This window comes from Hevea brasiliensis, chromosome 18 (assembly GCF_030052815.1).
Source record: "Hevea brasiliensis isolate MT/VB/25A 57/8 chromosome 18, ASM3005281v1, whole genome shotgun sequence".
In the NCBI taxonomy this organism is placed as follows: Eukaryota; Viridiplantae; Streptophyta; class Magnoliopsida; order Malpighiales; family Euphorbiaceae; genus Hevea; species Hevea brasiliensis.
The window spans coordinates 32,773,840-32,798,903 of record NC_079510.1 but is presented as its reverse complement, the minus strand read 5'-3'; the positions used below and the strand labels follow the sequence as shown (position 1 = coordinate 32,798,903).

The 25,064-nt window shown below is 29.9% G+C and overlaps 2 protein-coding genes across 10 annotated transcripts; one reads left to right on the top strand and one right to left on the bottom strand.

The window, feature by feature from the left end:
- The first annotated feature begins 3,417 nt into the window (after window positions 1–3,417).
- On the top strand, window positions 3,418–9,314 carry LOC110645819 (uncharacterized). 5 transcript variants are annotated; one of them, XM_021799074.2, is made up of 9 exons: window positions 3,418–3,518; window positions 4,046–4,215; window positions 4,345–4,407; window positions 4,532–4,551; window positions 4,686–4,730; window positions 7,176–7,237; window positions 8,359–8,489; window positions 8,654–8,742; window positions 8,942–9,314. In XM_021799074.2, exons 1-9 carry the CDS (start codon window positions 3,446–3,448, stop codon window positions 9,072–9,074), a joined length of 786 nt encoding a protein of 261 aa, XP_021654766.2. In that variant the 5' UTR covers window positions 3,418–3,445; the 3' UTR covers window positions 9,075–9,314. The 5 variants fall into 5 exon arrangements, with proteins under 5 accessions (XP_021654766.2, XP_021654765.2, XP_021654764.2 ...); XM_021799073.2 differs by having other exon boundaries at window positions 8,353–8,489; XM_021799072.2 differs by having other exon boundaries at window positions 8,344–8,489.
- Window positions 9,315–9,433: 119 nt separating this feature from the next.
- Window positions 9,434–12,712, bottom strand: LOC110645820 (type IV inositol polyphosphate 5-phosphatase 6). 5 transcript variants are annotated; one of them, XM_058140763.1, is made up of 7 exons: window positions 12,104–12,712; window positions 11,911–12,016; window positions 11,708–11,818; window positions 11,008–11,607; window positions 10,232–10,495; window positions 9,881–10,070; window positions 9,434–9,723 (listed from the first exon to the last, which is right to left on the bottom strand). In XM_058140763.1, the coding sequence occupies exons 1-7, from the start codon at window positions 12,204–12,206 to the stop codon at window positions 9,625–9,627; spliced, it is 1,473 nt and encodes a 490-aa protein (XP_057996746.1). In that variant the 5' UTR covers window positions 12,207–12,712; the 3' UTR covers window positions 9,434–9,624. The 5 variants fall into 5 exon arrangements, with proteins under 5 accessions (XP_057996746.1, XP_057996747.1, XP_021654769.2 ...); XM_058140764.1 differs by having other exon boundaries at window positions 10,232–10,492; XM_021799077.2 differs by having other exon boundaries at window positions 11,911–11,998.
- Window positions 12,713–25,064: the final 12,352 nt, after the last annotated feature.

Here is a 25,064-nt window from a genome sequence, read left to right as displayed (position 1 = left end):
AAGAGGGTCAGATAGGGATCACCCCATATATTATGATTGATGTTACAGGGTGCGTGAGTGCTCCAAATTACCTTTTTGATGTTATGATGTGAAAATGTTGTTAATGTTGCATTTCACTCTACAGGGTACATTAGTTTTAGATAGTTATAGAGATTATGGTTAAAATTGATATTTTACTCTCTGAGTCGAACGCTCACTCCTGTTCAATATTTTTCCAGGCCACATGAGGATATTTTTTGAGGTTAACCTGCTTTTATCCCTCGCAGGTCATCTATTTATGTTTGTATAATTCTGTAAACTTCTAGAATTTCCGCATGTGATAGAAATATTATTTGAATTGGGTCTGTAAACTAAATTATTATTTTGGACCTGTAAACTTAATATTCTATGCATGTTTGATGGATTGGATGAGGGAGCTGAGCTCCCATTTATTTTTATGCTGATATGAGTATGTGGAGGGTGAGCTGAGCTCCCCAATTGAGTATTTATTGTGTTTACAGGTTGGGTGAGTCAAAAACTCCCCATTGGAAGGTCCATTTTATGGCCGGACTTTGTCCGGTTGTTTTCTTGAAATTGGGCCCAAATGGGCCTTAGAGTTGGGTTAATGAATAGTTAGGCTTACTACGGGTCTCGGGGGCTTTAGGCTGGCCCAGGTCCTAGTGCCGGTCCGGCCCATAGGTTGGGTCGTGACATTTATATTGTTGTTATAATGCCTACTTAAAGGTGAATTTTCAATGTTATTAAACTAGTAATTCAGTAATTTCGATTTTGTCTCGTAATACATAATATTGAGAATTTCATTTTCTCTCTAAGTTTTTTCACCAATTAATACATCTCCATACAAATTAAAGGTGTATATAAGGTAGTGTTTGCTATAAATAAATTCCATAAAATTTTATAAAATTCATTTTTAAATTTAAAATTTTAGTATTTGGTTTAAATGAAAATTTATTTTGAATTCTTAATAATTATTTTAATGTAATTTATTATAACTAAATTAAATTCCATCAAATTTATGAATGAATTTTAAACTTAAAATTATTTATATTTCAAATAATGAAATTATCTTTTTATTATATATCATTTTATTTTATTTATCTCAAATATAAATTTATTTTATTTAATATAAAATATACTAAACAAATAAATTTATTTGTAAATGAATTATATCATGGAATTCATTTACAAATGAAATGAATTTTATTATAGAATGGAACCAAACATATCTAAACTATCTTTAACTAATTATATCTTATTTTATATAAAGAAAAAGGTTAAATTAACAATTTCATCATTTTAGTGCTTGATTATGTCAATAAATTAATAGTTTAATGTAAAACAAAAAAATAATTTCTTTTATTTCATATACAAAGAAAAATTTAAAGATAAATTATAAAATAAATTTTGTGATTTGTCATGATTAATAGTAGGTCCTAGTATTTTGAATTCGAATAATTGCATCTCGTATATTAATTCCGTCAATAATTTTGTTTTTTCATCTAATTGTTTTTTTGTTTTTCCATTTAATTTTTTAAGGAAATGCTTATTTTAGTCTTTAAAATTATGCTAAATAGTTATATAATTTTTTAAAATATTTTGGAGTCTAATTAAACCCTTTAACTTAAAAAAAAAATTTCAAATTTTTAAAAAATATATCAAATAAGCTATGTAATTTTTAAAAAACAGATTAAAAAATATTAAAATATAATTTGTTTTAATATAAATCTAGTCAAGACTAAGCATGAAAATCTTTTAATGCACGGACTCTTAATAAACAATCTTGCCTAATTGATTTGCAACATCTAGTAAATATTTAAGCAAATTGGTAAGTTATTTTTTATCGAATGGTTCAATAAAATTCTCTAACAAAATTACAACGAAGATTATGAACTATAGAGGCTTTCTTGAATCATTCGACATATAAATAACTTATTAATTTGGTAAAAAATATAACAAATATTTATTAAGATATTATAAATTAGATATGCAAAATTACTGATGAAAATCTTGTAGACTAAAAAATTTTTGTGGACGGCCTTATCTTGATTTATATTAAAAATAAATTATAATTTAATTTTTTTTTTATTTAAAGGGTTTATTTACCTCTAAAATAATAAATGACTTGTTTAATTGATTTTTCAAATTTGAATGATTTATTTAAATTAAAAAAAAATTGAAAGGCTTATTTGAATTCCAAAGACTTTAAGGCCTTTAAAAGTCAAAATAAGCTTTTTTGTAAATTTTTGGTTGATATTCTTTTTTATTAGTAGACTCATAAAATTAGTTAATTATCATATTAATATAAATAAAAAAAATTATTTATCACTTTTTTGTCCTTGTGGACTGTAATGCCACGTATTAGAGGTTTGGGCATTTAAAATCTTTTTGTTAACAAGCCTTGTGAAAGAACTAACTAATAGGCTTGATATTATATTTAACTCAAAATTTTAAAACAATGACTTTATAAGTTATTCCCCTTTATATATCATTCATTCATTCCATCTATTTTCATGTTTGAATTTTAATATTTGAATATTCCTAACAAAATGTCAATTGAAATGATATTTTCAATAAGAAAAAAAAAAGCATTAGGGGATTCAAGAAAATACCAATGAAAATGTTTTCTTTTCTTTTTAATTACAAAATAATATTAATTCAACGAAATTAATGTGTGAATTGAATAGAATCAAATTAAATAAAAAAATATTGATTTGATTTATCAGTTTGATTCTATTTTGTTGGGGCTTTTTAATTTCTAATTTTTATTTTAAGTATATTATAAATTCTATAAGTATACATTATAATTCATAAAAGTTTATAAAAGCGATAAAAAAATTGTCCTAAATTTGGATAAATCGGTCTATTCAATTTTTTTAATTTTTATAAAAATCATGAGACCAAGCTTTCTAAAAAGTATTAACCCAAACTAAAATGTTTGGGTTTTATTTTATTTTTTTATTATTATCGTTTTTTCTTCACTCCTAAAAGCTCCATTTATTCTTAAAAAATAATTTATATAAAAATATTTTATATAAAAATATTTTTTCATTAAATATTTTTATAAAAATATTTTTAAATTATTTCATTACTATTATAAATTAATGATATGTATTTATTTTATGCATATATAATTATTTTTAAATTTTAATAAGAATATTAAAATTTAAAAATATGAAAAAAATTTAATTTTTTTAATTAAAAAAATATTTTTTATTAATTTATTTTTTTAATATTTTAAATACTAAAAAATTTAAAAAATATTTATATAAAAAATATTTTTCATAAAATAAATTAAGCATAAATTTAATTTTCATGACAGAGAGACAAAATTATCAACAATGCTAAAATATAAAAATTAAATAGTAATTTATTTAAAAATAAATAAAAATGTTTCAAATATTTGAGCAATATAGAGCAGCGCGAAACTGGAGGCTCCAAAGAAGCCATGGCCGGAATGGATCCACAGAGGCAACTCCTAACCCTAATTCGCGATTGCGCCTCCGAGAAATCACAAGGAGGTTTTAAACTTCTCTTCCCCCTCCTCCTCCTCCTCCTCCTCCTCCTCCTCCTTATTCATCTATTTATTTATTTATTTTTGAAGTTTGGTTCCTGAGAAAATGAAGGACAGGACGAGAAAAATCCACTTCTTTTCTCTTGTTTACCAAAATCAATCCTCTTTGTACTTGAATCAAAACGCTGTAGAATGAGGATACTCCGCTTTATGTTTGAAACTTATGAGAATTGAAGACTGTAGTTTGAATTTCCTTTTTTTTTTTTTTTATTTCCTTCATTGTCCTTTTGCAACCGAAATGAGGCTAAATTTTGTGGATCCTAAGAAAATGTAGGAAATTGAATTGAGAATCCACCTTGAGTCTTTCTCTTACTAAAATTAAGCTATAATACTTGGATTGGAGACTTTGAAGTACTCTGTTTTTGTAAAGTTACACGATTATTCAACAGATTCGATTGGAAAAATATAATTCCTGTGTTTTCTCGGAAACCAATCGGTGGCTAAAGTTTTTGCGCCATGCATGGAAACATGCAGAGAGAAGGGTGGTTGGCCTAAAGAAGAGAATTGAAGAACTTCGATCTGAGCTTGAAGTGGCAAATGCGGAGCTTGAAGGCTCAAAGCGGCTCAAAGAAACTACCGAACAAGAGCTCAAAGGCTACGAAGTTGAATTGGCTATGAATATTGCTTCGATTCAAGCCCTAGAGGTTAATTGTATTTTATGTCACTTATGGTTGAATTCTTTTTCTGTGTAATTAATTTCGATTAGTTATCAATCAATTCATCTAGGCGTTCTATTAATTTTTCAAAATGTAACGAGTTTAAAATACATATAGGGAAGAATTTCTCAGATTCAAGATGAAATATCCTCCATTGGATCGGAAGTAGAGCGTCTTCAGGTGATGAATATGCCTTGTTTTAGTCCTGGCTATATTTTCGCTAAATTGATGATGGCTTTGGTTTTATATTTCGTAGCGGTATCTAATTCTTATGTGAACTTTTTTGTTACCTGATCATGCAAAGAATGAAGAAAGGGCTGAGCGGTAAAGAACTCTTATCTTTATTGCCAATTCTGCTATCTCTCAGCATAGTCAACTGTTTATTGGAGTATAAATGAAAATATTAGAATGGTTTTATTTGATGCTGCTTCTGTAATGCATTCTTACTGTATATGCAGCGATAAGTTTATTGGTCAGATGTTTGAGCTTAACACCAGAATAAGGTTGGTGTCACTTACTGAGACATGCATCGAATCTCTATTTTCTGTTTGTGTCCATGAGTGCTTGGAAATACATGCATAGCTGCTCAATATCTAAATAACTTTATTGTGCTTTGATCGACATCAACATGCATACAATATATCTAGAATTACATCTTGGAAGATGGATGAATGGCTGATGTGAACTCAAGAATATTTGTTAATTGACTCAACGTTGTGCTTGGATTGAAAAAAAGTAGAAGAAAGATATTCTAGTGAGTCAAATTCCCATTCCATGATGTTTGAGTACTGTGGAGACCGTAGACACTCTTTCAGGTTGTTTTGGCAGTAGGTCTCCTCAAAAAGTAAATTGAAAAAAAAAAAATGATGAAGCTCTATCGTTCAATTAAACAAACTATCCTCTCAATTCGGGTTTCATTGCATAAGTCTTCCATTATGTACTGAATTTAATCTAATATCTAGTATAAAAGTTCCATGAAGTCTTTTATTATTAGATTCCTTAATTAGGGGCGAGCATAAGTTGGTTTGTTTTGGTCTAAAAAACAGAAAAAATTAAATAAACCAAAATTTATTGTAGATCAAACCGAATTGAATTAGGAAGAAAACCAAATTGAACTGGTTTAGTTCTTTTTAGTTCGATTTAGTTTGATTTATCAATTTTGGCTTCATCTTGAATTTTTTTTGGGGCTTATTTTGGACTCATTTCAGCCCTAATTCTGTTATATTTCTCATTTCAAACTCTAATTTGAGACTTAATAACAATTAATTGAAAAAATAAACTATTATGTTCAGTTTGGTTCTATCTTTTTTTTTTTCCCCTCATAAAATTGAATTGAATAGACCAAATTTCTTAAAATAAAGTACTGAATTGAACCAATATACTGAGAAAACTGAACCAAATTTTGGAATTAAATAGGTTCGGTCGGTTTATTCAGTTTCAACCAAATTATGCACACCCCTAACTATGGTGTTCCAAAAAGTGGAGTTTCTCTTTACCTTTAAATTTAGCTGCACCTCATTTTGCAATTCTTTTCAGTAAAAATTTCTTCAAATCATCCATGATCCATCATACTATGAGAGACACAACCCAACCCGAAATACTAAGTTATTAGGTATGGAGGCCCAAAGATTATAAAAACCTTTTTGCATTGTTATAATTTTAATAACTTTGTCTCTAACAATACTACTCACCAGTCACCACTATCCATTGAAAATTGTTTTATCAAAAAAGATAAAACGTTAGGCAAGTATATAGAGTTGACCACTTCACCTGCCTATCCATGTATCTGAAAACTAAATTCATAACTCAAATTTCGGATGTGTATAAAGGGGGTCAGGCTCTTGGAATCTGGTACTTATCTATTCTTGAGCACGAGGCATCTTTTATTTCATTTGTGTAAGGTTTCACATCCATCACTACATGCTATTTCATTTTTGGACGTCCAACACTTTGCAATTTTCTTTGCTACAATTTGCATTGCAAAATTTTATGAACATAGTGTTTTTAATCAATTTCATATTGCAAAAAATTCAAGGCTTTTGATTAAAGTAACAAAGTAAAATTCCTTTAGCATTAATGATGCTTGAACAGATGTTTTGGTGTGTACTGAAATTTAAAGGATTCTCTTCATATGCACTGATAAATTTCCTTTGATAATAACTATATGTACTGAATTTATGAGTGCATTACTCACATTGATTTTTACCTTTGCACTTTAACTTATGTTAACATCCCTTATCAGCTCATCATCCCACCATTTTTCCTGCAAATTCTCAGATTGCTGGTAGTGATTAGCTGTCTAATTCCTTTTGTGATGACTTTAGGTCTAAAAGTGCATTTTATCCTCAATCAATCCCCTGAAAGCTGCTGCTTTTTCTTTTACCTTTTTTTTTAATTATGTATTTAATCAAGCTAGTAAAGCATTAAGGAAAAAGTAAGAGCACGTCTGTTGTGTGGTTTGCTGATGTTGCTTTCATCATCAAGAAAGTGTGAACACAACATCGTCAAATATCTTTTATAAGACAATGTAGGTGGTAGAATTGTTTCTCTATGCCAGATTAAGGGATCTGCAACCCCCCACCCCCACCTATCCATGAGAGGAGGTGCCATATGGATAGTGGGGGAAAAGGGCAACACATATAGAGTTTTCTTTCCCCCTTGGTATACTGATATCTTTGCCTAGAACAAAGGACCAAAAATATCATACTAAACTACATAAATGTTGGCAAACTCGATACTCAATGACATAAGCAACTTGATATTATATTTTCCATAACAGCTTTGCTGATCTTGTCACAAGAAAGTTCTTAGAGCAGATTTGTATGTATATTCTTTTTGCCTTATTGATGTCACACTATTGCCATAAGCATGCTATTTTAGATTTAGCCATGTACATTCTGTACTTCGTAGTGGAAACAACTAATATGTTAACTTGCATGTCGATTTAGGAACTTCCAGGACAGAGTAGCATCCAAATTCCATAAAGCAAATAACAATGGAATTGCAGCAGGTGATGGCCATGTTAAAACTATTCCACTGTCCTAGTTATTGATCCTGTTGACATAATTTATCTGTGTTTATTATTTTTGTGGATGTTGATACTCAATTTTTTGGATTTTTTTTTTCTAAAGGCCTCAGTTAAGATTCAGTATATGATGCATATAATCAAGTGTTTTCACTTTTGAAAAAATATGACCTTGCTAATATTATAATCTGAAACTTTGCAACAAAAAAAAAAAAAGAAAGAAAGAAAGAAAAAGAGTCCATTGATAAAATTTATCCCAAAATCAACACCCAGATACATGCTTGAATTAAAGAATTATTTGATTTATGATTACAATAGTTTCCATCTATCAGTTAAGTTTCGAAACTGTGTTGAATCATTAATGCTCTTTGTAGATTTTTTATTTGAGAAAATTGTCAGTCAAATAATTGAGGAAGCATATATATATATATATATATATATATATATATATATATATATATATATATATATAGGGGAAGAAAAGTGGCTGCTGCTCTATGGATTGATATATCAGTTACCAGTATAAATGCCTTGCAATTTTACAACTACACGAATAGACATTGCTCGCAATAGAATATATATATATATATATATATATATACAGTTAAGTTTCGAAACTGTGTTGAATCATTAATGCTCTTTGTAGATTTTTTATTTGAGAAAATTGTCAGTCAAATAATTGAGGAAGCATATATATATATATATATATATATATATATATATATATATATATATATATATATGGGAAGAAAAGTGGCTGCTGCTCTATGGATTGATATATCAGTTACCAGTATAAATGCCTTGCAATTTTACAACTACGAATAGACATTGCTATAATAATATATATATATATATATATATATATATATATATATATATATATATATATATATATATATTCTATTGCGAGCAATGTCTATTCGTGTAGTTGTAAAATTGCAAGGCATTTATACTGGTAACTGATATATCAATCCATAGAGCAGCAGCCACTTTTCTTCCCCTTTCTTCCCTCTCAGTAGCACTGAACATTCTTTGATGGGATAGATATATTTTTTTTTCCCATTATTTGTTATGGAAATGAAACAATGCAGTCATTTCAGAAGCAGACCAGAAAGTTGTAATGGAGGTATTCACAGAAACTGATTCAAGAATTTTAGAGGACACACTTGCCCATTTAGTCTCTAAAACAGCTAAAGAGGAGCAAGAATACCTGGCAGAACAGAGTATCCAAAAGCAGGTAAGAAGTCAGTTATGCATCAAGGACACTAATATAAGTGCACTTTCAAAGGCTTGAATATTTTCCAATTGTAGAACAACTTAAGCGTTCGTAATTTTAAATTTTGTTTTTAATCGGAAGTTTATCAATGTTATTCTTGGACAACAATCTGTGCATCCCTGTAGGTCCAGCAGGAATATGTTGATCTTCAGAGGAAGGTTTCTTTGATGGAGGTGATAATGAAAGAAACAAAAGCACTGCTGGATTTGACAAGATATCCTTCACAACTTTTATATTGGGAAGGGCTGGCCTGAGCTAGTTATTTTGCACCTAGTTGAGGTCTGGTTAAGAAAGCAAGTACGCAACTGGACTGTTATTTTGGCTTATATGATTAATTTTTGTGAATTGCTTTTCCAAGTAACTTGGGTTGTGACACGTGAGTACTGCCACAAATTTCTTTTAACTCGAAACAAGCAGACTTCTGAATTGGAACAGACTTGTGCTTCTCTTGGCGAGCAGTTGCAGAACAGATGTGTGTGTCCCAGTTGTCATACAGATAATGTGGAGTCTCTGAGTGGAATTCTTCAGGCTGATGAAGCGAATTGATCTCTTTTAAGTACTCTGTTTGCTATTGCTTTGTTTTAAATGTTGGTTAAAAAACTTGTGTACTATGAAATTGTACTCGAGGGACATAGCATTTATGGCGCTTACCTGATATTTGGTGGACTCTCTATTACACTGGAGAGTGATGATAATGAGGCCTGGTATTCTATTCTAACAAAGACTGTGGACTAACAATAATGTGGAAAAGAATCTTCAATAATGAGGAAAAGATTCTTCAACTGATTTTTGGCATTTAACTTTCATGTTGGCTTCATCAGTATGTTCAACAATGTTTGAACCAATCAAATGGTGAAACCATTGCTATAATTTTATGCTGGATATCCAACTTTAATCACACTTGATTGAAGGTCATAAATAATTTAGTTATTAATGAATGCTGAATACATTCATTTAATTAACTTTGCTTTCCTTAATAAATTCCACTTTAAAACCCAAAGGAATGGGTGGAAAAAAATGAAGGGAAGGAGATCACGAGAAAATGGCATATCTCTAGAAAGCCAGCCCTAGCTGCACATCCTATCCTCTGTTTTGGCTATACTTTTTGCATATTAGTGGGTGATGCTTCTATTAAATCTTTTCCCATTAGTGATAGCAAGGTTGATTTGGTCTCTTCATTACTGTTGCCTGCCTCCTGAAATGACAATTATCTTGATATCAACATCATGGCTGAGTTTATGCACACAATTATTATTATTATTATTGTTTTGCTAGTATAAGTATTGGAAGTATTACCGCTATATAAAGCCTCATAAAATAAGGTATAAATATAATAAAATATCAGAACTTACCCTTTTTCTGGGAGGTGTTATGGTGGGAAGAATGGTCTGCATTGGCACGACTCTTGGATTAGTAGGCTTCATGACTTCCACCGGTATAGAAAATAAAGCGGAAACAGGACGATGGTCAGAGAACTTGCTTTCGCTGCGAAAGTACGAAAGTTGCTTGACTCCTTTTCCATACCATAGAATTCTATCACACCTGCCACCAGATTCACAACAATGCTCAAGGTATTTGTACAATCTACAATGCAAAGATGAGTTATTTAGTTAAATGCTAGATTTTCAAGCAATGCAAAAGGACTCAAGTTGGCTCTGTTGTGGCCAATGATGATAAGAACAATCTATAGTATTAGACTATACCATGCAGGAGTTCTTTGCTTTTCTCCTGATTTGCTAGGCAGGCCACCTGAATACCTATTGCAATTTGATGAAGCGTACTTGTATGTGGGTGCAAATTCTATGTTTCCCTCTCTCCAACCCTGAAATGCTCCACCATCCTCTAGTTCTCTTCGAAGCTGATCAAATTCTTGCAATGCTTTCCAGTCTTGCTTATTTATCAAATATCTGGCTAAGTTGTCTTCCAAATACAATCTATAGTTGAGATCTCCAAACCAGAATATCCTACTGCACAATTTATGACACTTATTTCATTAAAGATAGAATTTGAATTCAATGCATACATGTTAAGCTCTTATTGCTCATCTCTTCAAATAATTTAGATATCTTCCCATCCTTCCCTTGCAGCATTTATTTTGGAAAGAGATCTTATGGATTGTAACTAATTTAGCCTGATTAGATAACATAATTTTTTTCATGGAAACATGTAATCATGTGAATTATTTTGAAATGTAGAAGTGAGATTGTTAGATTTGCTTGCAAATCTTGTTGATCATACTAACTTTTTGCTGAATTATAAAATTTTTTCTTCTATAGCCTTATGGATTATATGCAATCATTAGTAGTTACAGTGGTGGCAAGAATTTTTGTTTAAACAATCAAATCTCTATTTCTGTGACTTAAAAACTTGGGTAAAATCACCAAACCAGATAACTTAGAATAATTGAATAAAATGTTGCTATTCGAGCTTTTTTTTTTTCCTTATATTGTGTAAGTCAATTGCTGAGAGGACCACTTACTCATGTCCTAAGATGGTGAGAGGATGAGGATTATCATCGTCTTCAGAGGATCGGGGGAAAGAAGTTCGCCTAAAAATCTCTGAAACTTGGTGATTTCTTCTGCCTTCATCACCTTTTTTCTCCCCAGAAGCTAGGTGGGCAGCAATGAAGCAAAAACTTGTTCCTTCTATGGACATGCTAACTGAAACTGAACCTTTGTTCCCCAAATAACCCATGATGCCACAAGCCACTGAGCTAAACTTCACATTTGAAACACAGTACTTTCTAAGCAATTTCTTCTTCATCCATATACTAATGAACACTCCAACCATCTTCTTGCTTGCCATTAGCTTGTACTTATTGCCATCATATAAGTTCTCATCTTGTGAACTCAACAGCTGAATCCCAGAATGCCCACTAAAACTTGTTCTCCTTTCTGAATCAGAGATCTTATCATAGTGGTAGTGGTAGCTTGAGATTGGATTTTTCATGGGGGTTGACCATGGGGACCCATATTTATCATTCAGTGTTTTCCCTATAAGCAGGTTCCAGTTTGTTGCTTCAGTTGGGTCCTCAGCTCCTATAACGTTTCTGGTTTTTAATGGTACAATCTCTTGAAATCTGCAAGTGAAGAAAGCTTTTTACTGTCAAGTGGCATTTCTAAAGGATTGCATACAGACCATGGATTCAAATTTTGATAACCCTTAGTAATATTACATACCCGAGGACATACATATCAGCTGCATCCTTCAGATTTAACCACTCGTCCAAATCTACTGCTAGACTTCCTACTGGAGACCTTCCGGCAACATTCCAGGTGCCAACAAAGATTCTGTCATATGCAACAGAGTTATGAGATGGATAATTAAACAATTATCTCGGCTTTTGTTCTATAATTTGTAAAGAAAAGATGCATATCCTCACCTTAGCTCGTTGGTTGAAGTGCATGGATCAATATCCGATGACTGATCAAAACCGTCATCCAGATTATCAACTTCATCTTCACTCTCATCTATAATAAAACATTTCACTTGGAAGTTGAAACCATATCTACTTCAGGAAGAAGAAGAAGAAGAAAAATGATCAAGCAGGAACAGGAATGACAAAGAAGTTGAACCTGAAATTTCATTCAACTGGTCATGTGCTTCTTCCCTCTTGTTCTTTCTTGTGAACCACCCACGAAACGTCTTGGTTTTGGACTTCTGCTTCTCGCTATACATATCTCACAGCAAAGACCAAGTCCATGCCACAGCTACTAGATCGAGCGAGATTGAGCAGTTGTAGATCTGCTTTGTGCAATTTCTGTCATACCTTATTCAAAAATGCATTAAACTTGTTTAAACTTCCAGCTGTGGTAGTCAGATACATCCATGTCAACACAAAACGTGGGTTTCACTGTGAAAAATCATAGTATTAATCGCCCTAAAACAAAATCGATGAGATTGAAACAAGCAGACAAGCCCAAGAAACCAAGACATTTAAGTCATTTCAGCTGAGAATTCCAAGAGAAGAGAAATAGAAAATGACGTAAAAGTCAAAGCTTGGAAGGGGAAGAAGCAGAAGGAGAGGAAGAAGCTTCCCTGCAAGATTTCATGGTGTAATTTATTCAATGAATAGCAAGGGAAGTGAGAAAGATGCAGACCTCACAATGTTCTATAATTTGGTTATGGTTTGGTGGTGATGGTGGTGGTGCTGGTCACGAATGTTCCGTGGATTTTTTTTTTTTTTTTTTTTACAAGACAACCTTCTTATTATTATTAAGTTTCCAAAGTCAAAACAATCTAATATTATATGGATACAGCTAAGCTGGACCAAGTGGGATAGTTTAGCTCAGCACATATGATATGCAAATGGGTCTACGTCCTATCTTACATAAAACTTGCTACTTGTTCAGATCATCATAAAACTATAAGGGCGACCCATTCTCACATCCTCTTCTATGTTTATGCTTCTTGTATTTTGTGCAAATAGCTCGTCACTGTGGGACACTTTTTACTCTTATGAGTGTCATGATTGCACAATCTTAACAGTTTACATTATGATGAAGTCTATGAATTTAATGCCATCCCATTATGTTTATCCCTCTCAATTCAATTCAAAAACCCCAAATTTTTACAGGTCATATCTGAATATATTATAATTTTCTTACCAATATTTCTTTGAGTATGAGATTTTCTTCAATACTTGCATATTACCAAAATTAAATTGTTATCAACATGCATTATAATTAGATTAGCATATATGGGTATGAACAAAATATAATGCTGTAAATGTGTAATTATTAATAAAAAAAAATTGCATTTCTTAAGGTAATAAACAACTAATAGTAAGAATGACAATTCTTCTCGTATCTGATCTGCTCCACCTCATACCTAATTAATTTTTTTTATTTCATCTCGATCTCAATATTGTGTGAGACCGAAATGATGAAGTCTTCTTATCTCGAATCTCTAAAATTTGCTATGCTCAATAATATATTATTATTTTTTAATTAAAAATTAATTTATTTTAATGTATTTAAATACTTAAATATTATATTTGAACAAACAAATATATATTTATTATTAAGATTATATTTTTAACTTTTAATTTATTTTTTAATAATTAAATTTATATTGTTTAATGATAAATTGAAACAAAAAATATATTAAAAAAAAAAGAAAATTTCTGAAGAAAAATCCACCTTGCCCTTCGCTCTCAGCAAGAAAATTTTTATCTCAATCTGATTCTCCATTAGAGTAAGGACGGAGAAAGCCAGTAGCGGATCCAGATAAAAAATTTTCCCAGGTCAATATATAAATAAATTATATAATATATTCTACTGTATTAAAAAATAATATATTTAATATTCATATAAAACAATTAAATCATAAATTTGGGAAAATAAGATCTACGTCATAAACTACAAGTGCACAATAATTTACTAATCAATTAATTTTTGAGATCAATACTTAAATTTATGAAGAATTAATTTAAATAAATATATAAAAATAATTAAAAATAAAAATCAATTGAGCCCTCTTTTATTCAAGTGGATCCACCTTTGAAGAAAGCGATCCTCACTCTTAATTCATCTCGTCATCATTTCTATCTAGTCAGTAATTGGATCTTCTTATTTGGCATCACATTTATGCGAGAATTGAACCCACGACCACATGGTTAAAAGCTCTTTTACGTTGTCCTTTACAATTTGCAGCGGTGGAAGGCAATTATTGTGCTGGGTTGGGTTGGTGATATACGTCCAGCAAGCATCCCCATAAATTTTACTATGTTGGTTATATCATTAATTATTGGTATGTTTGAGAAGTTCTTATCCACAACCCTATTCTCTCGTCTCCATCAGCCCGATCAAATAGACTGGTCATATGGCCCATAGCACTTAAGCCACCTGCCGCTAGTGCTTTCCCCTCTTTATTGCTTATATGTTTTCTGCCTTTATTTTTATTTTTAACCTTTTTTTTTCTGTTTCATTATTAGTTCATTTAGTTTTTAATGTTTATTTTGATTTAATTGAGTCATTTACTTTTTTAATTTCGAATTATTCAAATATATATTTTTAATTCTAATTGATTTAATTAAAATTTAAAATTAAAATTTTATTGTCTTAATATAACTTTAATACCAATGAATTAAATCTCATATGTAAATCACACAATGAAATATATATATATATATATATACTAAAATGTAGACCTTCCCAATAATATTAAAGTAGTGTTTATTCACCTTTTAAATGCAACTGATACCTAATAGATATTCAAATAAGTGAATTACTATATTAGGATACTCATTTGCTTAATTTGTATCAGCTTTATTTTTAAAGTTATTTTTCATTAGCTAATAATTAATTTAATTTTATTTTTATTTAAACCATACTATTCTTTTAAAAATTTATTAATTATAAAATTTTGTGTTAAAAATAATTTTTTATATCAATAGATTATTTCAAATAATAATAATAATAATAATAAAAAAATATTATAAATATAATAATTATAATGTTCATTTTTATATATACTTAAAAGTAATTATATTTTTAATATGTTGTACAATAAATTAATAATTATATGTCCATATCAATAGTAGAATAAATAATATTATATATACCTTATAGTTATTTTACATATAACAAGAACAACTATACATATTTTTATCAAATGCTTAGAATATATAAATTATAATTAACTGCTAGTTATCAATAATAGTTATCAACTATCAGATACCCTCTATCAGTTATCAACTATATCGAATCGTTAAACCAAGCGTACTCTTCATTGAGCACCAATCAACTCAAAAGATACTATCTCTTTATTGGAGAAATATGTTCCTATATTAAAAGTGATCTTCCTATATAGGACATATAGATTATTTCTTATTTAGCTTTTATCATTTTCCTATTTTGTTTTAGTTACTCCCTCTTTTGTTACTATTGACGCATTATATTGCAAAATTTTCATGATAATATATTTATTCATATTAATGAAAGTAAATTTTAAAATATCAAAATTTTATAAAACAATAAATAGAAAAATTTTATATTTTTTCGATATAAATATAATAAAATAAAAAAATTATTTTAACATATTAATTACATAAATTGCCAATACGCCAGTAATTGTTCGAATCACAAATTAGTGAAATAGAGAAATTGTTTTATAACTATATAGTTGGAACAGTAGTAGCTTTTAAAGCTTATCAGTTCACCAGAGTTCGAGTACTCACTCCAACACTTGAATTTAAAATTGTTTTTTTAATGAGTGAATTGATTGGGTTTATTCGGTTCGCCAATTACTCGTTTAGTTAAGTTCGGTTTATATTAATTTTATATAAATAAGAGTTTGTGAGTGAATAGATAACCAAATTAAACTTTGATTTTCGATTAAACTAGTCTGACTAACTCTTTCAATCTGATTTTCGCAACCATAACATTGCTAAAACAAACCAGGCTAATATAAAATAAGGTTTAAGAAGAGGGGGAATAAGAATTTTTGTGTGATTTTTGGACAAGATTTAGGGTTTATAAGAGCAAAGGGTCCCTCTTGCATCACCCAACTTCAAAAGTAGCCCCATAAAAACAAGAGTGTCCTATACAATATGGAAGATATGATATATGTTATAGAGTATGATTCAAATCCATGTACTTAGCTAGACAATTCAATCAATTATTCTACCTTTCTCTTCTTGGTCATTCCATTTCCTACATTCTGGGTTCCATTTTGCCAACCCAACCTATTTTGAACCTAATTTTGGATATACCTAAAAGTAATTTAATTCATAATATTTTATTTTTTTATTTGAAAATATATTATTGACATAATTTTTATTAAAAAATAAAAAATAGGGTTTTCATTAAATGGAGATAGAATATAAATTTGAAGTATAAAAATTCATATTATCACAAATTTACATAAAAAAATTTAAGGTAAATCACTTATACAAAATATAATAGTAATTATTTTAATTTGAAGGATTTGATTGTGTTGACAGAGCATTTGATTTTTTCATTTAGTGGAAAGCAAGCTCCACTCAGTGGTAATCTACCACCGTTATGAGCCTCGATTTAGAAATTATCAAACTTTGATATACTTATGAAGAGAAAATTTGTCAAAGAAAATACTTAGAAATCATCAAACAATTTAAATAATTCTTTAGTCCTTCTGTTATACTTTTGTCAAGTCAAAGAAAATACTTGTCAACTTGTTTTAGTCTTGGCAAGAAGGACTAAGAAGTATGAATAGTTAATATTATAAGAACTAAATAATATAAATATTTGGAGTTAAAACAAGTTTACTAATATTTTCTTTGAGAGAAAAATGAAAGAGTTTGATTTAATAAAATATAAGATGTTTTAATTGGGCTTTAAAAGAATAAAGACTAAGTAATTAATTTAACAAAATATATGAAATAAGAAAAGACTAAAGAATTTAATTTTATAATATGTAAAATATTTTATTAGATTTAAAAAAAATTAAGAATTAAAAAAAAAGTAATTAATTTTAATAAAATACAAAGATTTGATAGTAATTTACCTAATAACAAATGTAATGATTAATTTAATTAATAAAAGGAAGTATGAGGTAAATTCCAAAGGTAAATTGCTTTGTTTAGACTAAAGTAAAGTAATTCAAATAAAAATTTTGCAAACTTTTCTTTAATTATTGGATGGTGACCCAAGTGCCCCATTGCTCCATAGGGCAATGACCAAAATAGGGTCCATTTTCCTTGTTAAGAGACTTATATAACATGAAAAATTCAATGCAAATATTATTATAAAGTGCAAAAAAAATATTAATGTAGAGGTAGATTTAATTTAAGATTTTAGAAGGTTTTTGGGACACAAAAATAAAAACTACAGTAGCTTTCAAAGGTTGGGACATTCTAACAAGAATTAGATGAAATTGGTGAACTTTTGTAGTTGTAGGTATGTTTCAATTTCAATCCATAATGATCCTCCACCGACCTACCATTGAAAATTAATGCCTTCCTTAATAACTCACCCACTAGTACTCCATGGTACAATTACAACATCTTCATATTATATGTTTGCTATTTATTTATTGAAAATAACTACTTTTTTTTATATAAATTTAATAAAATGAAAACATATAAATTAATAAAAATGTAATTTATAAATTTTTATGTATTACAATAATTATGTGATTATTTAAATTTTGCCTTCCCTATTTTTAATCCTGCTCGTGATCATATTATATAAGGAATTTTAATTTAATTTTAATTTTTGTAAAAATGTTTTAAATTTTGTTTGGGGTTAAAGTTAAAAAATTAAAAAGTACTTTTTATAAAAATATTATACTACAACAAAGGACTTGCTTGGAATTGTTTTTGGAGTTTTGAGAAAAATATTTTTTTTTTAAATATATTAATTTAAAAATATTAAAATGTAATTTAAAATTAAATTTTATAAATTTTAGTTATAAAAATACTAAATAACTTTTTTCAACAATAATTAAAATAATACATTCTTTTCTAAAAAATAGCTTTCGCTCTCAACTTCAATACAAAATAGGCACAAATAAATTTATTTCAACAGAATTTTCTTAATACAAAATTTAAGCATCAACAAGTTATATGATAATAAAATTTTCTCGACGCAACTTATAAATTTTGAAGGCGTTTCATTTTTTTTCCTTAAATTTTAATTTATTATTAAAATTATTTAAATTTTAATTTGTTTTGGATCCAAAATTTCCATCCAAGAGCTAGTAGATGCTCTCACCTCAAACCAGGAATTAAAATAGTTAAATAATTTTCTATTGATTTATTTATAGAGAGCAATAAAACTTATAGCAGAATCTAGGAATTGAAGTTTCTGGGATATCCATGGTTTCATTAAGCCTGGGATATAGAAAATTTGGGTAACAGCGAAACAAATTTTCAGTTTCTGTCGAGTATTAAAATGCAAAATTTACAATGAGGTTTCTCCTTTTACTCTATATTATATTTTAATTTTTAAATTTAAAAAAATTTAATTATCTAGTCCTTCATTGTTACATTATATTATGTTTTAGTCTCAAAATTTTTAAAAATTAATTATTTAGTTCTGATTTTATATTATATTACACTTTAGTCTCTATAATTTTAATATATTGAACAATTTAATCATTTTGTCAATGAATGAAATTATTATAAATATTAAAATTATAAGGACTAAATTATTTTTTATATTTATTGAAAATAATTAATTTCTTAAAATTCAAAGACTAAAGTGTAATAGCAGGTTTCTATGTTCATTATTTTTTTTAAATTAACACTAATTTTATATTCAATCAAAATAAATTTATAAATTATTAATTATTGTTTTTTTTATTTTGTTATATAAAAAACAAAATATTGATAAAATAGCATATATTAATAAAATATTATTTTAAAATTTAAAATTTATTATTATTACATATTTTACAAGTTAAATTTTATTTAATAATAAATAACATACATATAATTAATAATTTTTTAATAAATTTAGTTAAAATAAAAAATTTTATTGATAATAATTAGGTAAGAAAGATAAAAAGAAAGAAGAAGGCAAAAAAGTAATTTTATTCAATTTAACCTGGAAACCTGTTATTGTAGGTTAGGGGACTTTTTTTGAAACAAAACTAAAGTTGAGTGATTTTATTTTAACAAATTAAATGTGAGTGATTAAAATTAAATAACTACATAAGTTGAGAGATTGTAGGTGTAATTTACCCCAAAACTATGGGAATAAGAAATTGAAATTGAAACTGAAATTGAAACTGTTTGCAAAGTAACAGTAACAAGGTATAACTTGGATGCAAAACATAACTAAACTAAAACTCAATTGGACACAAATTAGGAGATTAGTGTGCACTTTGGAAGGGGCCCCTCTCTCTCTCTCTCTCTCTCTCTCTCTCTCTTTTGCTTTCCTTTATTTCTGCTAAACAAGTCCACCGTTCTTATTGCTTTGTAGCCTTCCCTTACCCCCTTCAGGTAAGGACGATAAGATCCTCATCTAGAGAAGTGGGTTTTTGTCCCTCCCCACTTTCTAACTGGGCTGTTTGCATATAAATCAATGTTTGGTTTTGTTAAAGATAGATCCAAGGCTAAATGGAGAGGGATTACGCTAGATCTGTCGGTTTGTTGGTCTTGAATTGTTTTCATGCTGGTGTTTAGGTTTGTTCTTTGTTTCTCAGGGGTTGTGCTTCGTGCAGTCTGTCATAGAAAGAGAGATCCTAAGGGTCTAAGAGTTTGGCTCACCAGTCTTCTGACAGTAGCCTCCCCCTCCAACTAAATGAGAACGAGATGCCATATGAGCTCTTTCTTTTCTCTTTTGCTTCTTCCTCTATCAAGTTTGATCTATCCATGGTGCTGAGCTTGGTTGTTTGCTATTCTTGGGTCCTAAGGCTTGCTCAACAACTGGGGAATGAAGCTTTTGTGGGGAACCTCTTCATGGTGGGCTGTGGTTGGATTTCATTCCTTTGAGCTTTATTTTGCCGTAAGCTTCCTCAATTGGACTTATATGTGGAAGATCTGGATAACGATGTCCTCTACTTTAGGTCTTCTCCATGCTATGGGTCTTCCATGCAGGTGTGCAATGCTAGGGTTTCTGATTTTGTGTTGAGTCTCTAGTCTTGCCTTTAAAAATGGGCTGGGTAATCTTTCGGGCTCATTTTAGTTATTTAGATTGTGTTTCTAATTGTGCTTATAAGATTTATGTAATGTTCTTAAACTAGGTTTGTAACACCCTCACTATATCCATTCCATACATTCTACTGTTCTAGTGACCGGTGTCGGTCCGGACAGCTAGAATGTCTGAAAAAAATATTTAAACTAAAGTGAGAAACCATAATTAACTCAAACATTAATAAGAAAAATTTAGGAAAAATTTTTGAAATAAAATACAATCAAGTTAAATGAGCCGGTGCCCTAGTGATAGATAACCTAGTGGGAAGTTGCGGTTTTCACAACTAGAAGCCCTAGACCAGGGAGAAAATTCATAAAATAATTTTTAGAACTCCAGAGAAGAGTCATTGAGGGTTCTCTGGCATTAGAATGCTAAGAAAAGGCTTAGAAAAATTTTTCAATTGGTACAGACGATTTTGGCTCAATAAGCCAAACAGAGGTCAATTTGGTCATTTCGTCTTCAGAGATGATTTTTGGCCGACTTGTCCAGTTAAGTAAATAATTATTATGACATAAAATGTAAATAAATATTACTAGAAGTGTAATTAAAAATGAGAAATGAAAATAAGAAAACAAAGTAAAAAGAAAATGGAATTAAATTGGATTTATGACATAGGATGACATCATTAAAAAGCTTCCCACCAATTAGAAATTGACAAACCAATTAAAACGAAATAAATATAACCAAAATGAAGTAAAAACAAATACAAAATCTGCTACATCTTCTTCATTTTCAGCCTGCTCCCTTCCTCTCTCTTCTCTCATCATTGTTGATCAACATTTCTCACTAAAATTCCTTGACAAACCACCATAAGATTTTAATCTTGCTTCACAAAACCTCTTCCTCACACCTTAAGCAACATCTAACTAGCAAAAAGAAAGGGAAAAAGAGAAGATTTGGAGCTTTTGAAAACTATTACAAGAGGTAAGTGCTCTTAACTTCAAGATTTAATGTTTAAATTGTGTGGATTAGTTGAATTGAGTTGTAAATATGAAGAAGAATTGAAGAAATCATGGGTAATGGCTAAAGAGGAAATTTGGCCAGCTTGGAAGCAAGGGAAATTTCTACGTTTTATTTAGTTTAAACTTACCTCCTAATGTTATTTAACATGTATATGCTTGAATTTTTAATGGGAGTAGCATGTGTTGCAAGATTAAGAGAATTGGAGAGTTAGAGTTTAGGGGTAATTAGAGTTTTGTTCAACTGATAGTGAATTAGTGTTCTAAGGGTCAATTAGTAACCATTTGAATGTGTGTGAGGAGGAAATGAAGTGAGTTGTGGCTTGGTATTTGAGTTTGGGTAAGCTGCCTTGGCTGACCTGCAGGACTGAGTGTGAGTCCAGCAGGTTTAGGTAGCTATAAATAGAGTTGTAGAGGTTCAATTGGTGCAAGGCCAATTGGACATGAAACTAGACACATAATGGCACTACTTTGGTAAAGAAACTCTACCCAGAAAACCAAACTAAGTTGACCTAAAAATTGTCCTAATCCGAGTGACTTGCATTCTGCCTAGGCAAAATGATCAAATGAATAGTATTTATTCATTTGGTCATAACTCAGTGTAGAAAGGTCCAATTGACGTGAAATTTTACCAAAAGAAAGTTGAGATATAGACCTACAACTTTCATGAAGAAATCAAACCCAAATTTTGATCATAACATGTTCAAAAACTGACCTGCAGTCAGTGCACAAAACCTGCAGAATTGGTTCTGCCCAGAAAAATCTGGAAAATTGCAATCCGGCCAGTTATGGTGTTTAGGCCATAACTTGAGTTACAAAACTCCAAATGGAGTGATTCAAAAAAAGAAATGTAACTAGACACAATAAGGAACAACTTTTATGAAGACAACTTTGTCAAAATCCTACTGTACAAATGACCAATGGAATAGTAAACATAATGCTTGAAATCTGAAAATTGTGAATAACTAACGCTAAGCTTTGAAATGGTATTGGCAACCAATACCAACAACTTTAGAATGAAAAATGTGGTATGTTGGGGATATCAAAACCAATATACCTATTGTCCATGAAAAAGTCAATATTTTAGTTGACTAATGAAATAAATAGTAACCTTACATGTAAAATACAAATATTCAAGAAATGATTTTGTAATATGCCCTAGTAGGCCTAATGTAATTGGGTTGAATAGGTTGGCATGCCTATAGGGTTCTGATAGCAGTACTGCGTATGATGTATGGCTTCATTGCCATTCTGTGATGATAGCCTGTGGCTATACTGATTATGATATTATACTTGGCTTTATGCCTTATTGCTTTTATGGCTTATTAGCCATTCTGCTTGCACACCGGGAGACACATTGTGACCGATGGTGTGACGGCCTGAGGAACCTGGTACCTAGTGCTAGTTTACCCGTTTATCCAGTCCGGTCAATTTGTATAAGTTACTTGGGCATGGAAAAGTATAATTGTAATTGAATTGATTATTATTAAAAATAAGGAAATGAAATATCAAGAATGATTACAATAAAATAAAGAAGCTCAAAATCATCAAAAAAACAATTAACAAAATGCATGAAGAAGTTAATATTTTAAAATGCAGTTAGCCTTCGACTAAACAATAAGTTAGTAATTATTCATTTCTTATGAACACAATAACTAGGAAATTATTATGTTTATTTGCATATCATATTTTCTTGAATTATTGGCACCACTAAGCTTTATACTTAGCGCGTCACTTTTGCAACGCGTAGGTACTGAAGATTAGGATAGAAAGCCCAGTAGACCACAGACTGAGTAAGGCCGTTCACAGTTCTGCTTAATATCCGTGTCACCTCACAGGCTACAGTGCATTGGTAGGGCACTAGGTCCCATTTTGTATTTTGTGATTTTTGTAAGTTTTGTAATTAAACTCTTATTTTATCATGTATATTTGAAACCTATGTAATATAATTTTGTATTAATGTAAGTATTTGTAACTTTGTGATTATAAATACCATGTGAGAATTTATTTATGATTTGAGCATGATGATGATGTGAAATGAATGAATGACAAATGAAGGAATTATTAAGAAATTATTATAAATTGATGTGATACAAATAGAGTTTGAGAATAATTAAAAATTATTGGTGTCACACCTTACCCCTCCGTAAGGCATAACATGATCCCATAGAATACTTAATGAACTACCGAACTTCGCCTACCGATAACTCATTAAGTACCCTACAAGGGATTTTAAAACAATTTTCTTACATTTTGGAAGTGGTGAGCATTTTGGTAGAAATTAAAAACCATTTATTCAAAGTTTAAATACTAGTAAAAATTTTGTCCATTTAAATTTTGCCGCAATTTTTATAGAAATTTTGACAGAGTTTCCTCTGTATTTTGAGAAACCAGTTCTTTAAAGACCTGTAAAAAGCACTTCCAAAAACATTTCACAACTCCCAACCACCAATAATACTCAAATCAACTCAATCAAGGCACTTCAAATAATTTCACAATACAAATCAAGATTTCTCATCTCAAAGTATTTAATATCTTCTTTTACAAAACATAAAGTAGAAAATTCATGTTTACAAATATTAAATTTACAGAAACAAACCCAAAATAATATTATTACAATTTATTTACAACTGCTCAATTTACATTGATACTTATGACATTACAGTATTTACATCAAAATAACCATAAGGGTATAAAACAATACCCGTACAAAAGCTTGATGTGATCTTCAACTCAGTAGCAGCTCACTCTGCTGCTTTTTCCTTGCTCTTATCTCATGACAAGAAATTAAAATATCGCTGAGTATAAACATACTCAGTGGTGCACAATAAAACTTTAAAATGCGATACATAAATCATTTATTGATGAAACATAATTTGAATACTTCACAATCACATTTCACAAATATCAAAGCTCATAACAACTCATTTTGTCAAATAATATATTAAACAACAGTTTAGTCAAACAATTGCGTAAACACAGTGTTGCCAAAGTCGTACACAACTTAAGCCATGACACAAAATTTCCGATCAATGCCGTGTTGTACACCACGACAAAGCAATCTCAACCCCATTAATCGAAACCAATGAGGGAGGTGGCTAGCTAGCTAATGAGTACTCATCCGATCTACAAGCTCAACTGGCAAGCCAGAGAGGGAGGAAAATAAACGATCTCAACCCCATAAATGGAGGAGGAATAATAAGTAACTGTCATGCTAAGTGTGAATCAAAAATTCGTTTCAAACATTTCATTTAAATATTGCATACAAAAATCAAATCCATTTCCAAAGTTACAATTTGATCACAAGGTGGCAACACAAAAGTTCATAAATTCATAATGCGTAATAAATCAATTTTTCAAGGATAAAATGCTTAAATAGGGTTTATTGTGCACAAACCTCAAGCGAGTCGTCCCTTAGCCTCGACTCGTTTCCTCGGGTTCCTTCCCGATATTCTTTTCAACTGAAACACAAAATTTTACAATGTTTCAGTACTAGAACTTAACATAAATCCCAAAATAAATTTTAACTTCGCATTTACTTAGCTCTAACGTGTTAAATTCGACGTTCTCGAAATTTTGTGTTTTGGGTTACTATTCACTGCACTATTCAAGTCAAATAATTGACTTTCTAAGGATTAATAGGTATGGGAACTTCAACTTCACCCACATACCACATTTTGTTCATTAAACTTGTTGGTTTTGGTCACTTTTTCAAAGCATAGGTCATTTTTGGCAAAATTGCCAATTTTCGGTTTTGTGATCCGAAGTTGCACTATTCCATTGGTCGATCTACTGTTGGAATTTGACAAAACTTCCTTCATAGAAAATGTTCCTTATTGTCTTAAGGGTATTCTCATTTTTGGATCACCCCAATCAGAGTTTTGTAGCTCAAGTTATGGCCAAAATAAGTTTACTGTTCACGTGCACTGTTCATACTGCAATTTAGGTGCTGGCAG